The 17143-nt window shown below is 43.7% G+C and overlaps 1 protein-coding gene across 15 annotated transcripts in view; it reads right to left on the bottom strand.

The window, feature by feature from the left end:
• Positions 1-13743, bottom strand: part of CEP112 (centrosomal protein 112) — a 415833-nt gene extending 402090 nt beyond the window's left edge. For 10 of the 15 annotated variants that reach the window (XM_055090379.1, XM_028498151.2, XM_055090374.1 and 7 more), the window contains exons 1-4: positions 13616-13743; positions 7449-7562; positions 3178-3368; positions 698-873 (exon numbers count right to left, since the gene is read on the bottom strand). In XM_055090379.1, coding sequence (XP_054946354.1) covers positions 698-873; positions 3178-3368; positions 7449-7554 — 473 coding nt within the window. In that variant the 5' untranslated portion in view covers positions 7555-7562; positions 13616-13743. Of the gene's footprint in view, positions 1-697; positions 874-3177; positions 3369-7448; positions 7563-9491; positions 9555-10005; positions 10210-13615 lie in introns of those variants that run through there. The other 5 variants (XM_055090371.1, XM_055090372.1, XM_055090373.1 and 2 more) reach the window with 5 other exon arrangements.
• Between the last annotated feature and the right edge of the window lie 3400 nt (positions 13744-17143).

Here is a 17143-nt window from a genome sequence, read left to right on the forward strand (position 1 = left end):
GTATGAATTGACACTGTCCAATATTTTTAACATTTCAGGGAACAGTGCCAAAGGTAAAACTCAAAATCTGATAAAAGTCCAATTTAAATCTATCCGCCCTAAAGGCCAAAAGCTATACTACAACAATTGTTTTATTGTGTACTTAAAAAACTTAGAAGTTCACTTTTATTTGTACTAAAAATCCTATTTAAGTTTAGCACTCTAGTAAGAAAGCACAGTTTAATAGGGTTTATGTTTGCATTCATTATTTTATTAAATCAAAACGAATACTGTTCAATGAGGGGGAAAGGAGAGAAATTCAAGCATAAGCTTCAAGATAGATATGGAGGATGTTATATTTGGTTGAAGTCAGTGAAATGTTCTTAATTCATGCTTGTCATAAAGGAAAACAGAGAATTGTGTCATTTAAAGATTTTCAGGCACCACTTTCCAAGCAGTGGGATAGATAGAAATATTTAACACATATCCAAAAAGCAGCTAAAAACATAATATAATCTTAAATATACAATAAATGGAAAAGCAAAACTGTTACTTTACCTATACAACATTCCTTCATAGCCCTCAACTTCATAGCAAAAATATGAAGTAAACCAACTACTTACCATAAAAAAAAACATGGAAAAATGGAATGTATTACCCAGTTCCAAAGACGGGCTAAATAATGAAACACACTTGAAACCCCAAGTACATGGCATACCTGTGGACATGGGTCGGCGACTGTACCAAAGAGCAATCTTCTCCAGAAGAAAGCGTCCATGACTCGTTGAATCTGTGCTCACCGTTCCCCAGCTCGCCCATCACCCAGTCTGGTAATCCTTCTGGGCTGGACAATCCTTTGGCTTGTGCTGGATTTGGTTCATCAAAATAGATGGACTGATTTTTAAAAATTAGAAAAATTATTCTTTCAAAATGTACTATATGAGATAATCGGTTAAGATTTCCATCAAGTTTAGTGACAACCTTTCAAATATTCAAATTCAATTATATAAAAATGTATCATTCAATGAAATATTAAAATACATAAAATGGATAACTTATTTACATTTTAGTTATGTTGTGCTGTATAAGGAATCTAATAGATGATAAAATTACATGACACATACATCTGATAGTAATGATTTATATTACAGAAGGAATATTAACTGTATGAAAAGATAAGTGAAAAGTTCTTTTTAAATCATGTGCTCTCCTATTTCTTTCTGTGATCATTAACTACTCTGCACACACACACACACAAATCAGTAGGCAGAGAAACCAAAATCAATAAAAATCAGAAATAAAAATTAGGAATCTCTTCATCTAGGAATAACAGACTTGAAGACCTAGAATTTAGTTGCCACAAGCTAGCTGAAAAATCCAAGACAGGTCTCTAGGCCTTTACATTATTAACACTTGTAAAATAAAGCCCTTTCCTACAATTCCATAAAATGAGTGTGAAAGGGAAAGCATGATACAATACACTCATATTTCAACATCTGAATGTGTTTCAGAAAATGTTCTACCTTCAGTCATTAAGAATAGATGGACCTGGGGCTTCCCTGCTGGCGCAGTGGTTGAGAGTCCGCCTGCTGATGCAGGGGACGCGGGTTTGTGCCCTGGTCCGGGAAGATCCCACATGCCACAGAGCGGCTGGGCCCGTGAGCCATGGCCGCTGAGCCTGCACGTCCGGAGCCTGTGCTCCGCAACAGGAGAGGCCACAACAGTGGGAGAGGCCACAACAGTGAGAGGCCCGCGTACCGCAAAAAAAAAAAAAAAAAAAAAAAAAAAAAAAGAATAGATGGACCAGACTTCCCTGGTGGCGCAGTGGTTGAGAATCCACCTGCCAATGCAGGGGACACGGGTTCGAGCCCTGGCCCGGGAAAATCCCACATGCTGCGGAGCAACTAAGCCCGTGCACCGCAACTACTGAGCCTGCGCTCTAGAGCCTGCAAGCCACAACTACTGAGTCTGAGTGCTGCAACTACTGAAGCCCACGAGCCTAGAGCCCCAGCTCTGCAACAAGAGAAGCCACCACAGTGAGAAGGCTGCACACCGCAAAGGAGAGCAGCCCCTGCTCGCTGCAACCAGAGAAAGCCCGCGTACCGCAATGAAGACCCAACGCAGCCAAAAATAAAATAAATACATAAATTAAAAGAACAGATGGACCGGGACTTCCCTGGTGGCGCAGTGGTTAAGAATCCACCTGCCAATACAGGGGACACGGGTTCAAGCCCTGGTCCAGGAAGATCCCACATGCCACGAAGCAACTAAGCCCGTGCACCACAGCTACAGAGCCTGTGCTCTACAGCCCGCGAGCCACAGCTACTGAGCCCATGTGCCACAACTACTGAAGCCCGTGCGCCTAGAGCCCGTGCTCTGCAAGAAGAGAAGCCACTGCAATGAGAAGCCCACGCACCACAACGAAGAGTAGCCCCCGCTCGCCGCAGCTAGAGAAAGCCCACGTGCAGCAACAAAGACTCAACACAGCCAAAAAATAATAAAAACAAAACAAGAATCCGCCTGCCAATGCAGGGGACACGATGGTCTGGGAAGATCCCACATGCAGCAGAGAAACTAAGCCCATGCGCCACAACTACTGAGCCCGCGTGCCACAACTACTGAAGCCCGTGCGCCTAGAGCCCATGCTCTGCAACAAAAGAAGCCACCACGATGAAAAGCCCACACACCGCAACAAAGAGTAGCCCCCGCTCGCTGCAACTAGAGAAAGCCCACGCACAGCAACGAAGACCCAACGCAGCCAAAAATAAATAAATAAAAAATAAATACATTTTTTTAAAAAACTTTAAAAAGTCATTCAATCCAACCTCTCATTACATTAAATAATACATATAGAAGAGCTTAATAAACTAGAATTTACTGACATCCATAAATTATTACATAAACCAGTGAAAATTAGTGGGAAATTAAGGCTCGATATTTAAAAATTCATTTTAATGTTTTTAGAAATATTGTAGAATACTACAGGATGACTAAATCGATTAAGTATGGTTCCATTAGAGCTCAATATCTGATTTCCTTTCAAGGTGGAAAAAAACTGAATCAGGGAGCAAAAAAATAGTTTTAGCTAACATATTATCTAGGACTTGTAACTTAATAATATGACCATTCCCAAATGGGATGATAAACTGACACTTTTAGAAAAACAAACTAATGCATCTTTTGGTCAAAGACACCTACCATGTATGAAGGTAAAGTTTTCAGCGTCCCTGGCTCAGGGCGGTGGGTGAAGGGGCCCTCGAGAGCCCCCCGCCTGAGCATGTGTAGTAAGAGCTTTGCGTACAGATTCCGATTCCTCCTGCCTGTGACTCCTGCTCCTGTTCCTGAAGGCTCACACAGTTTTCTAATCCAAAGTGCACACCTCTGCCGCTCTAGAAATACACAGGAGCTGTTAGAGACTTGAGTTTTCAGAAAATGAAACATTACATTAAAGACCCATAAAACATCTGCTCTAGTCTGCAGCAGGGGTTGGCGGACAGCGAATATTTTAGGTTTTGCAGCCATACGATATCTACCCAACTCTGCCGCTCTAGCACGAAAGCAGCCACACACCATTCACACCACACGTCACCAAATGGTTATGGCTGTTTTCTAATAAAACTTTACAAAAAAGGCAGCAGCCTGGATGTGGCCCAGGGGCTACAGTTTGCCAACCCACCCTGGTCTAGAGTTTAACATTATCAATTAACTAGTAATAAGATCTCAGGATTGCTACCAAATAAATCTCTGAGACAAAAATGTTGCTGTGAAACCATCTCTAAAATAATTTCAGTTGTGTTGAAAAATCTTTCTGTAATTCTCATTACACAAACCAAGAGAGAGAGAAAGCAATCTTATTTATTAGCATTTTAAACCTAATCTAAAATTGAATCTCAAATGTTTTATTTATTACACTGGTAATCTTCAGGGATTTGTGGATGATTTATTTAGGAATTTCTTTTAACCTCTCTAAAAACAATTGCGGGTTACATACTTACCTGTAATTTTGAAAAATAATTATCCCTTTAAAAGCTACCTTAAAAATGTAGCACAGTTTAATCCACATATAATGACCTATTGACTATCTTATCTTACCACGACACAGAATTGTTTTTAGGTCTCAGGAAAACCATTTTGACATTAATCTTTTATCAGTCTAACTCAATTTGAGGATTATATATCTAACAAAAATCATAACTCTGCTTCAATCTCTTAAGTTTCTTAAGGTCATATTCATTTACTGTTTTACCTACAAAATTCCCTGGGGCAGATTTACCACTTTGCTCATACTGGATTTATCACTACAGGTATGAAAGGTAGTCTCTAAATAACTTTTGTATTTTTAGCTTTGAAAATTGTATAATCACAAAACAAACTTCTTGGAATATCGGGCGTACTTTGTGCAAATAGAAAATACAAACTAAAACTGATAAACTTAAGCAAACAGTTTTTCAAACTATGTATTTTTATATGCCCTGCAGCAAACGGAAATCCATATAATAGTCAATGAATAGAACTTAGCACAACAATTTGGCTAATGAAAAAAATTAATTCCTCTATTTAAAATAATGGGGAAAACCATTATCAAAAGTAGAATTTAACTATAATGAAATTTAAGTTATTATGAATGTTCAGGTTCTTGACTGGGATGTGAGTTTCTGAGCACTCCTTATGAATTAACTACATAAAAGAGGGTCAGGGATGTACCAATACATACTGACAATGAGTCATGAACCAAAGATTACAATTAATCCAATTCTATGTATCCCAAATCCCTTTTTAAAAGAAGATGAGGGACTTCCCTGGTGGCGCAGTGGTTAAGAATCCACCTGCCAATGCAGGGGACACGGGTTCGAGCCCTGGTCCGGGAAGATCCCACATGCCGCGGAGCAACTAAGGCCGTGCGCCACAACTGCTGAGCCTGAGCTCTAGAGCCCGCGAGTCACAACTACTGAAGCCCGCGCACCTAGCGCCCGTGCTCCGTAACAAGAGAAGCCACCGCAATGAGAAGTCACCCCAAGAAGCCCACGCGCCACTAGGAAGAGTAGCTCCCACTCGCCCCAACTAGAGAAAGCCCACATGCAGCAACAAAGACCCAATGCAGCCAAAAATTAATTAATTAATTAATTTCTAAAAAGTGATACTGCATTGTTTTTAGGTCTCAGGAAAACCATTTTGACATTAATCTTTTATCAGTCTAACTCAATTTGAGGATTATATATCTAACAAAAATCATAACTCTGCTTCAATCTCTTAAGTTTCTTAAGGTCATATTCATTTACTGTTTTACCTACAAAATTTCCTGGGGCAGATTTACCACTTTGCTCATACTGGATTTATCACTACAGGTATGAAAGGTAGTCTCTAAATAACTTTTGTATTTTTAGCTTTGAAAATTGTATAATCACAAAACAAACTTCTTGGAATATCGGGCGTACTTTGTGCAAATAGAAAATACAAACTAAAACTGATAAACTTAAGCAAACAGTTTTTCAAACTATGTATTTTTATATGCCCTGCAGCAAACGGAAATCCATATAATAGTCAATGAATAGAACTTAGCACAACAATTTGGCTAATGAAAAAAATTAATTCCTCTATTTAAAATAATGGGGAAAACCATTATCAAAAGTAGAATTTAACTATAATGAAATTTAAGTTATTATGAATGTTCAGGTTCTTGACTGGGATGTGAGTTTCTGAGCACTCCTTATGAATTAACTACATAAAAGAGGGTCAGGGATGTACCAATACATACTGACAATGAGTCATGAACCAAAGATTACAATTAATCCAATTCTATGTATCCCAAATCCCTTTTTAAAAGAAGATGAGGGACTTCCCTGGTGGCGCAGTGGTTAAGAATCCACCTGCCAATGCAGGGGACACGGGTTCGAGCCCTAGTCCGGGAAGATCCCACATGCCGCGGAGCAACTAAGGCCGTGCGCCACAACTGCTGAGCCTGAGCTCTAGAGCCCGCGAGTCACAACTACTGAAGCCCGCGCACCTAGCGCCCGTGCTCCGTAACAAGAGAAGCCACCGCAATGAGAAGTCACCCCAAGAAGCCCACGCGCCACTAGGAAGAGTAGCTCCCACTCGCCCCAACTAGAGAAAGCCCACATGCAGCAACAAAGACCCAATGCAGCCAAAAATTAATTAATTAATTAATTTCTAAAAAGTGATACTGCTTTTAAAAAAAAGATGAAATATGAGGATAGTCTGAAGTACATTTATAATGAGAGATTTTAATATACATTTATGCTAATCAGCAGATCGAATACAAGAAGGAAAAAAAGGCATGATACTGCATCTTTTAAAAAAAAGATGAAATATGAGGATAGTCTGAAGTACATTTATAATGAGAGATTTTAATATACATTTATGCTAATCAGCAGATCGAATACAAGAAGGAAAAAAAGGCAGTGAATATCAGTAGAGAACACAGTATAGAAACATCATTAAATACTAATTCAACTAATCGTGAATGAGCCACGGGACAGGAAATATTCATTTTAAGAAAAGCAGAGGAAGAAAGAAGAGGTTACCATCCAACAAGGCAAGAGAAGGCAGAGGAAGAGGTGTGAAGGGAAGACCATGCCAAGCCACCCTGGACTCGGACAGGCTGCAGGCCCTGCCTGGTACGATGTGCCTGGTACGATGGGCGACCACACAATACGCAGCTCATACACTACGCTCCCTTTTCCCAACGCAGCTCCCTGGAATAAAGATCTGACATTGAGTCGGTTCCTCATGCTGAATATGAAGTTGACTCAGACACCTCACAGAAACAGGGAACGTGGACAACGCTGGGGTAAAAGCTGGTCTCCTGGTCCCACTCCGAACCCTCCTCGCAAAAGCTCCCAAATCAGATTTACCTTTATGGCCGGCCTTTCGCCTACTATGACTCAGAGGACCTTCCTTGCTCCTCAAACTCTCTTCAACTGCTCTCTGATAACCCTTAAATTACCTGAAAACTTTTTACTTGAGACAAAGACTCACAGAGGAGAACAGGTTAGGAATTGCAGACAAGATGGCAACAAAAACTCATTCACACTTGATTTTATTCAGTCAACCAATGAGCGTGTAAGACTAACAGATTCTTTTCTGCTTTGATAAACAAAAGGGTCAGAGACAGGTGGACAGCAGGCTCCTGAAAGAGGAACCATCTTCATGGTAGGAGGAAGAAGACGCAGGAAAAAACAGTTACAGCTAACTTTAAAGACCCATGCAATTTAAGCTCATGACCTGTGAGAAGTGGTCCACAGTAATAATACCTTTCCACAGCTCAGTAGGACACCATGACTAAATTTCTGTTTGCCCTCCAACAGCTCAAAATAAACAATCCTTTATCAGCGTAAGATGAAAACTGTTATTAAATGAATCCACTTTTCATTTTGAAAGTTCTGGGTTTGACTAAATAATACAAAGAAAAAAATTAATTTTAAGAACGTAATTTTCAAACATAATCTTACCTGACCTATGGGGTAATTTTAGAACAAAGGGCTTCATATCTACCACAAAGTGATCAAATTCTGCATCCAGCTTCTCCCATTTTTCTTCTTCGCTTCCCATTTCCATAATTCAGCCTGTAAAAGATTTAAAATTAAACTATTAAGATCTGTATGCTGAAAAGTACAAAACTCATGAAAGAGATCAAAGGAAACTCATTAGTATTAAATACCCCCAAATTGATCTATAGATTTAATGCAATTCCAATCAAAATCCCAGCAGTATTCTTTGTAGATATACACAAGCTGATTCTAAAATTTATGTGGAAAGTTAAAGGAATTAGAATAGCAGAAACAATTCTGAAAAAGAAGAACAAGTTTGGAAGACTCACATTACCTGATTTAAGATGCACTATAAAACTACAGTAGTCAAGACAATATGGTATTGGTGAAAGGATAAGACACATAGACCAATGGAACAAACTAGAGAGTCCAGAAATTGACCAACACAAATGTGGACAACTGACACTCGACAAAGGTACAATTCATGGAGAAATGATAGTTTTTACAACCAATGATGCTGTAACAATTGGGGATCCATATGCATAAATAAATTTAAACAAATAACCTCACTCTGTATACAAAAATTAACTCAAAATAAATAACAGACCTAAGTGTAAAATGTAAAACTATAAAACTCTTAGAAGAAAACATAGACGAAAATCTTCATGACTTGGGGTTAGTCAAGGATTTCTCAGATATAACACTAAAAGCACTACCTGTAAAAGAAAAAATTGATATATTGGACTGTATCAAAATGAAAAATTTCTGTTCTGCAAAGAACTCTTTCCAGGAGTTGAAAAGAGAAGCTACAGCCTGGGAGAAAATACTGCAAATCATTTACCTCAGAAAGGACCTATATCAAGAATACATAAAGAACTTTTAAAACTAAACCATAAGAAAACAAACCCAATAAAAGTAATCAGCACAAAAAATTAGTTCCTTTACCAAAGAAGATATTCAGTTGAGAAGTAAGCGCGTGAAAAAGATGCTTAACATCATTAATCATTAGAGAAATGCAAATTAAAACCACAATGAGATATCACTACCTGCCTATTAGGACAGCTAAAATTTAAAAGGCAAACGACACCAAAGCTGCTGAGGGCACAGAGCGAGAGGCCTTCTCACGCACTGCTGGGAGGAACACAGAACGATGCAGCCACTCCGGAAGACAGGTTAGCCACTGCCCACCCAGTTAAACATACCCTTGGCGGAGGAGCCAGAAATGCCTCTCTTGGGCATTTATTCAGGAGAAGCAAAATCTCTATTCGCAAAGAAACCCAGATGTAATGTTTCTAGCAGCTTTCTTCTTCTGTAGCCACCAAACCCTGGAAACACCCACGCGTCCCTCCCCCGGGCAATGGATAAACCGCCCTGGCCTCGCCACACAGCGAAACAGCGCTCGGGCAGAGACGAAGGAAGCGCCCACAGGCCCCGCCACACGGGTGCGCGTCCATGCGCGAGGACGCGACGCGCAAGGCGCCGTTCCCCGAGGGCCGCGCGCTGTACGACGACACCCGCTCGTACGGCGTCCCCGAAACGGCAAAAGCTCCAGGCACACAGAACAGCTCGGTGGCGCAGTGGGTTAGCTCTGGGGCGCAAGGAGAGCACACGGGGCGCTGCGACTGTCCCGCGCGCCTTCTGCGCCCGAGGTCATAAAAACCCATTCTGAGTCTGTGTAAAAATTCATGACACTGCACACCAGGAAAGCGATTTTAACCGTACGTAAATGTAAAATGTTTAACTTCCATTAAAAAACGTAAAATACTGGTCCTCGTACTTCTTCCTAATCAGGAAGAAAACCACTGAAAATGAAGGGGGTGGACCCCCAAACTCAGACACAGAGCTTCTGACAAAATTTCTTCCGTTAAAAATGTACCCAACAGTCCACATGTTCCTCTCAGGTTCGAAATGCCTTGCTAAGGTTGCGCACCATCTCCAGGCTGTGCACGGTCCCCAATTGCCATTTGTCCGGTTTACAAACCACGCGTTTGGGAAAAGGCCCACCTCGACACCAGCAGCCCCTCCGCGTCCGGCCGCCGGCCGTCCCTCGCAGCCCGCGGCGGTGGGCCGGCGGCTCCCTCGGGGGCCAGCGCGCCCTGCCGGGGTCTCCCCCCGCTCCGGCAGGCAGCCGTGCCGGGAAGGGAAGCCGTCTCTGACGTCCACGCTAGCGCTCCCACAGCCACGGCTCTCGCAAGCCCGCCCGCAACGCCCCCCTCATGAGGCCCCCGCCAGCGGACCGGACCCAGCGCTCCTCCCGCATCACTGCCGCCCACCGAAATCCCCTCCGGCCGATCGGCCTCTTTTCCTCCCTACTCCGCACGACAGCGACCGCTCGACACCGTCCTTCGCTCCTCAGCTGAGGGTCGGCTGGAGAAAACGGGCACCGCCCTGAGGTCCCACCGGAATCCTCCGTTTTCTCCCATTTCGCCCCCCGCAAGGCAGCCCTGAAACTTTTACCAGCCCTCTCCAAGCCCCTGAGCCGTTCCAGCTCCCCTGACTCTCCACGTGGGAAGCTCACCTCCTCCTGGGAGAAAAAAGGCACGCTCCTCCCCCCACCGCCGGGCTCGCCTCCTCGGGAGCACCTCCTCACGTGCTCGCCCCCGCGTCGGAAGCGCTGGCCGTCCTCCCTGCCGCCGAGACCTCCGTCACTGTCAGGGGCCTCCGCGCTGTTTCACACTGACTCCCTCCCCTCCGCCGTCCCCATTCGCTAAGCCCCGTGAGCCAACGCAGCAACAAACGCTCAGAAAGGTCTCAGAACCTGCCTGTGTGCCTATTCTCGCCGCCGCGCTCTCAGAGCAAGGCCTCCCCACCGCCGACCCACCCTAACTCTCCCCCTGCCTCAGTCCTCACGGGCACCAGAGATGTCCCAAGTACAAAGCTCTGCACATCACTTCCTGTCTCCACCGCCCACTGCCACGGGACAGGATCCAAGCCCAAAGCGAGGCCGGCCTGCCAAGGCCTTTGCCTTCTGAGCTCCCTACACACACACACACACACACACACACACACACACACACACGCACGCACGCACGCACACACACACACACACACGCACACACGCGCGCACACGCGCGTGCGCACAGATGACCATGCCCCACCAGTGAACTCCCTGCCATTCTGCAAACACTCCAAGCCCTTACAGGATCACACAGGCTGTCCCCCTGCATGGAGTCATCAGGAAATGCAACTCAAACATCACTTCAGAGTAGAGCTTGCCCCACACATCCCAGACTCATCTCTCCATCTTAGTGTGTACTGCTCACATCTGTGCCGCGGCATTCATCACGCTGTTACCTTTTTTTTTTTTTACATATCTGTGTACTATTTACAGGTCTGCCACCATCTGTGAGATGCTCCTGAAAGGCAGGGACTGTAACTGACACATCTTAGTAGGTACCTAGCACATTACACGGCACATAATAGAAGATGAAGAATCGACTGGTAAATAAAAGCTAACTAAAGGGATTAATGTCCTACTTTTACATGACTAATACAGGCAAACCTCAGAAATATTCCAGGTTCAGTTCCAGACCACAGCAATGAAGCAAATATCACAATAAAGCGAGTCACACGAATACTGTGCTTTCCCAGTGCACATAAAAGGTATGTTTATGCTATACTAGTCTATTAAGTGTTCAATAGCATTATGCTAAAAAAATGTACATACCTACCTTAATTAAAAATTACTTTATTACTAAAAAAAAAAAAGCTATCCATCATCTGTGCCTTCAGCAATTCGTAATCTTTTCGGGGGTGGAGGGTTTGAAATATTGCGAGAATTACCAAAATGTGACCCAGAGACGCAAAATGAGCAAACACTGTTGGAAAATGGCACTGGTAAACTTGCTCAAGGCAGGGCTGCCACAAACCTTCAACTTGTAAAAAACGCAAAAGCGTAATAAAGCAAAGCGCAATAAAACAAGGTATGCCTGTGGTTGTTTTGTTGTTTTTTTTTAATTCTGTTCTGAGTACCAAATAGGTGCCCTAGAATAGAAATACTATTGCCCTTAATTCTATTTACCAAAACTGGTCGTTGTACCTTCTGCATTACAGTAGAAGAAACGTATTTCAAATTCAAGACTTGGTTAAGATAAATTTTATTTAAGCGCATATTCTGATTGGTTAGTTGGCTTGGCATTATTTGGTTGCTTGGTTTTGTTTTGCATTCCTACAATAACTAGCTTCATTCATACATAACTCCATCAGTTATGTACCTGGTAACAGAAGGCTATGATACCACTGCTGGATGTTAGTTCATAAAGCTGAAAAGCAACTAATTCAAGTGGATGAACAAACAAATGGAACCTCGTAAACCCAAAATTTTAAGCACAGCTTTGACCTGGAAGTGTACTTCCAGGCTTAAACAGTTCATCCTGCCCACATACTCTAACATATGCCTGAGAGCACCCGTAGCTAGGGCTAAAACAAAAAGATTCCTCATAATCACTAATTCTCAACAAATCTTTGACACAAGCAGGAGATGTTAGTGTTTAGAGGAAACGAAAACTCAGTAAAAAGACCCAAAGTCGTGAAATTAAACATAAAGCTCAGACTAAAATTCTGAAACCGTTAGCTCTCAGATCCATCATATCTGACCTCTTGGCCATTTAAATATGAATCAGCAATATCTCCAACTAATAAAGAAGTTGGAGAAAAGTAGAAAGACAATCATAATTGCTATAATAACATGCGATACTGGAGTACACATTTTTTTAGAAGCACAATAAAGAATCAGTGTGATACTTGCTAAAAGCTAAAACTCAGCTTTTCCTATCCCTTATTTATTCTCCAACAAAATGAAAAAAATTAAGTTATCGTTCCAAACTTTCAAGGAATTCTTGCTACACAAATTACATCTTATAAGTAGGTTATATCTACTTAGTCCCGCTAATCTAAAAGTTTTATTACGATTTATTAGAATTGCAGATTTAAATTATTAGAATTAAAAAATAAGGAAAGCTGTATCTTTGACTTAGGTGTGCCTGCCAGTCACATAAATTAGTGCAAACGCAAAAAAAGAAGTAAACTGGGTGAGTCTTGCTTATAGCTATAATATAGTTGGATAATGTCTTTTATTTAACTCACCGGCACTGTCTTTTTTTTAAACCTGTGTCTATGTGGACAGCTACAAAACGGGATAAGACCTTCTCAAAGTGCTTAGCTGTCATAGGGGTCAGCAAAGCATAAGCGGGCCACAAACATTAAAGGTCCTGTGGAAAAGCAGCCACACCGCTAAACAAGGAACAGACCTCACATACATCAGGCCCCAAATAAACACACTCCTCAAAGTTGCATAAAGTCAATTTTGTTCAATCAAACCATACTTTAAATAGATGGCAGGCCATTACACAAAACTTGAAAACCGTCCTCCGGTACATGAAGCCGGTTTACAGGTGCCTGTTTCACCCGGCTCGTCCTTCTGGGTGTTTGGACAGTTACCGGGCACTGACCGCGCCCCGGCATCACCTTGGAGACGGGGGAGCACGCCGAGGCCTGGGGGGGCCAGTGACGGCCCAGGGGCCCCAGAAACGGGCGGCTAGGCCGCAGCCCGAGCCCTGCGGGGCGGCTCGTGCCCCCGCACCGGCCTTTTCTATCCCGTGTCCACGTCCCTGTAAACAGGGAGGGCGCACGACCCTCAGCACACAAGCAGCTCGCATAGACGTCCCTCGTCCCTCGGACACTCGGACCCGAGACACTGGGTCGTGCCCAGCGGGCCGGCGGCGGGCCGGGCCTCCCGGGGGCCGCCCGCCCGCCCGAGGGCCCAGGACGCTGTCCGGCTCCGGCGGGAAGTGCTCCCGCCGGCCTGGGACCCGGGCCGACCCGGGTGGGGCGGGGCGGCGGGGGGTGAGCAGGGACCCGGGCCGAGGCCCGGGCGCGACGCCGTCAGGTGCCCGGACCCCGACATGCTGACCCGCCCCAACTTTCTTAGAACCTCCCCGCCCTGCACGGCCCGGACTCCAGTCCGCCCGCGAAGCAGCGGCCGCCCGCGCCCAGAGGCCCCCGCAGCGCGCGCCCCACAGGCCTGGAGAGAGGCCCGGGCCCGCCCACGGGGCGACCGCTCCCCGCGCAAAATTCCACCCGAAACCCGCGTGTGGGGACCCCGGAGGGGAAATCGGAAAAACGAGAACCTGGCGCCCCTACGTGCAAGCTTTCCGAGCGACCACCGCCTTCGCCGCCGCCGCCACAAAAAGGTTTCAAATCCGTGCGGGCGCAGCGGTCGCTGCCTCGCAGCAGGCCCGGGAGGTAGGAGGAGCCGACTGGGCAGCGTGACGGGGGGAGGTGCCCAGCTCGCAGGCCCCGCCCCCTTCCCCACGCCTCCGGCCGCGGCCGCGCGCGGCGCCGTCGCCATGTCGACGCTCCGGGCCTCGGCTGCCCCGCCCAGCAGGCCGGGGGCGGGGACTTCCGCACTCGCGTTTCCCCGCCCCCCAGGCCGCGCGGCGCCGTTGCCCTGGCGACGCTACGGGCCTCTGCTGCCCCGCCAAGCAGGTCGGGAGCAGGCACGTCCGCGCTCGCGTTTCCCCGCCCCACTGCGCTGGGCGGCGTTGTCACGGCGACGTCCGGGCCCTCAGCGCAGCTTCCGGCTCGTTTTCCAGCTTGGCGGCCCCTAGACCAATCCCAGGCCGAGACTCCTGGGATGACCAGGCCACGCACTGGACACTGCTGCCTTCAGGCATCCCGCTCGGACAGTAGCTTGTGACACTTTAGGGGCTGTAGAGAAAGAACGGGTAAAGAGCAAAGAACCTGGGGTTGCAGTAGGATATTGACAGAGGGTGGACAAACGACATTGAAAGGATCTAAAGAACTGAGAACTTACTGCCTGGTATCTCACCACCCAGAGGTGAATACCGTTGAATTAAAGGAGAAAATGAACACTGCTTTTTTTTTTTTTTTTTGCATTCATAACTATCCAAGATCTGAAAAAACTTACCCCAAATTCCGAAGATGTTGAAATAATATGAAAAGGCTTTGTGTTTACCAATTCTGGATACAATAACAGGATCAAGAGGAAAATGTATTTTTGCTGCTCCCAGGAAGTCTCATCCACCTCGGGATGGTCTCCATGTCTGCATTGCTATGTTGTGGTTTTCTCTGGTCTTCTGTTACATTTCTGGAAAGGCTCTGAACTATATATATTTTTTAAAATACCGAACAGAAACAAAATTTAAATTGTAAAAACACTAACTTAAATGAAATTCAGTTTACCACTGTTTTTCATGTAATTTCACACAGGATTCCTTCTGCAGTATCTACAATACACGCAGTGTGATGCCAAATCTAACATAAACACAGCTTGAAGCATCTTTTCAATTTTCCATAAAGAAAATAGAAGATTCATTCATTTGTAACTGGTTACTTTCAAGCTTCCAGAGGGAAGTCATATTCTTTCCAAGGTGCTTTTTCAAACCCTCCCACTGGAAGTAACAGTTTTTCCCACCAACGGTTTTTCATGGTTTCAGTGACAAATTATTAAAGCTAAGGAAAAGAAGAGGTATGAAATACTTTTAGGAATGTTTAGTTTCTCAAAAGCATAGTTGAACATGTTTATAGCTAAAGAATGATGGGTAATTTAGTCATTTGCACAGAGAATCTGGGATGCGAAACCCACACATGCAATTGCAGGAATTTGACCACCCAATGAAGAGGTTCAAAACCATGCTGCTGGAAGAACATGAAATGAATTTGACAAATGATCTCTAAATGAAGACTAGCAGAAAAGTAGAAGAAGAAAAAAGGGGATTGAGGGCTTCCCTGGTGGTGCAGTGGTTGAGAGTCCGCCTGCCGATGCAGGGGACACGTGTTCGTGCCCCGGTCCGGGAAGATCCCACCGACAGTGAGAGGCCCACGTACCGCAAAAAAAAAAAAAAAAAAAGGGATTGAGGGGAAAAATGCAACAAAGTCAAGTTCATCTAAGAAAAAATTGCAGCAGAAAAAAAAATACATGACTTAAAAGGTTAAAAAAATTAAGAAGGTAAGTTTCTTAAAATAATTTCTATATTTAGGTGAAAGTAAGGAGAAAATCTCCTTTTACATTTTCAAGAACTAGGAGATTGTCACTATATATATATATACACACACACACACACACACATACATATATTAAAAAAATTAAGATATGTACATAGGATTTTTATAGTTATTTATGTAATACATATGTAGCTGGGATGCCAACTGGAACCTGAGCTGTGTTGACCTTTGGATTCAAGCTTATGTGTCATGTTTAGAGAACAGGTAGACGATGTCCATTGGAAATCTCCTTCCATGACAACTAAGGAAACATCTAGAAAGTAACTCACCCGAGAGGCTACTTATGGGACTAAATGGACCATATAATCACTAAATAGAGGGGCTGCAATTGGACTGTTTCTTCTGATGGGCCCCTCTAATCCAAATTGCCTCTTCAGAATGAAAAATAGCAGATTTTTCTTTCTGTGAAAATATCATTAGATGAATCAGTACTAATGGCCTAAGTTCTAAAGTCTACTCTGATTAATTTTCAAGGACCCAAGCCTATCCAGTGGCCTGAAATGCCTTCAAAGAAAAAAATGATGCAAAAAGCCATCCTCAACAAACTTGTCATATTCCAGGAGTTTTTTATGGAATAGTCTATTAAAAGTTCAATCTGGAGATTCCTTATAAAAAGTTCCAGCAAAACAGATTTGAATACAGCAGCAACTAACACAACAATGTAAAGCAGTTATACTCCAATAAAGATGTTAAAAAAAAAAAAGACAAGGAATTTTTTTAAAAAAACAGATGTGAAAGAACATATAAGGTCAGATAAATATTCAGGAGTGAAATTTCTGGGTCATTTGGTAGTTCCATTTTTAGTCTTTTTTTTTTTTTTTTTTTTTTGGCACACTGCACGGCATGTGGGATCTTAGTTCCCCAACCAGGGATTGAACCCACGCCCCCTGCACTAGAAGTGCAGAGTCTTAACCACTGGACCGCCAGGGAAGTCCCAATTTTTAGTTTTTTGAGAAACCTCCATGCCATTTTCCACAGTGGCTGCCCCAATTTACATTCCCGCCAACAGTGTAGGAGAGTTCCTTTTTCTCCCCATCCCCGCCAACATTTGTTATTTGTGGTCTTTTTGATGATGGCCATTCTGACAGATGTGAGGTGATATCTTATTGTGGTTTTAATTTGCATTTCTCTGATAATTAATGACGTTGAGCATCTTTTCATGTGCCTGTTGGCCATCTGTATGTCTTCTTTGGAATAATGTCTATTCAGGTCTTCTGCGCATTTTTTAATCGGGTTCTTTGTTTTTTTGATGTTGAGTTGTATGAACTGTTCATATATTTTGGCTATTAAACCCTTATCAGTCATATAATTTGCAAATATTTTCTCCTATTCAGTAGGTCTTCTTTTTGATTTGTTGATGGTTTCCTTTGCTGTGCAAAAACGTTTAAGTATAATTACTTCCCATTTGTTTATTTTTGTTTTTATTTCCTTTGCTTTAGAAGAAAGAGTCAAAAAAATATTGCTATGATTTATGTCAAAGAGTGTTCTACCTATGTTTTCTTCATTAATTGGAAAAGATACATGCACCCCAGTGTTCATAGCAGCACTAACAATAGCCAAGACATGGAAGCAACCTAAGTGTCCATCAACAGATGAATGGATTAAGAAGATGTAGTGTATATATATATATA

Source organism: Physeter macrocephalus, chromosome 14, assembly GCF_002837175.3.
Source record: "Physeter macrocephalus isolate SW-GA chromosome 14, ASM283717v5, whole genome shotgun sequence".
Classification (NCBI taxonomy): Eukaryota; Metazoa; Chordata; class Mammalia; order Artiodactyla; family Physeteridae; genus Physeter; species Physeter macrocephalus.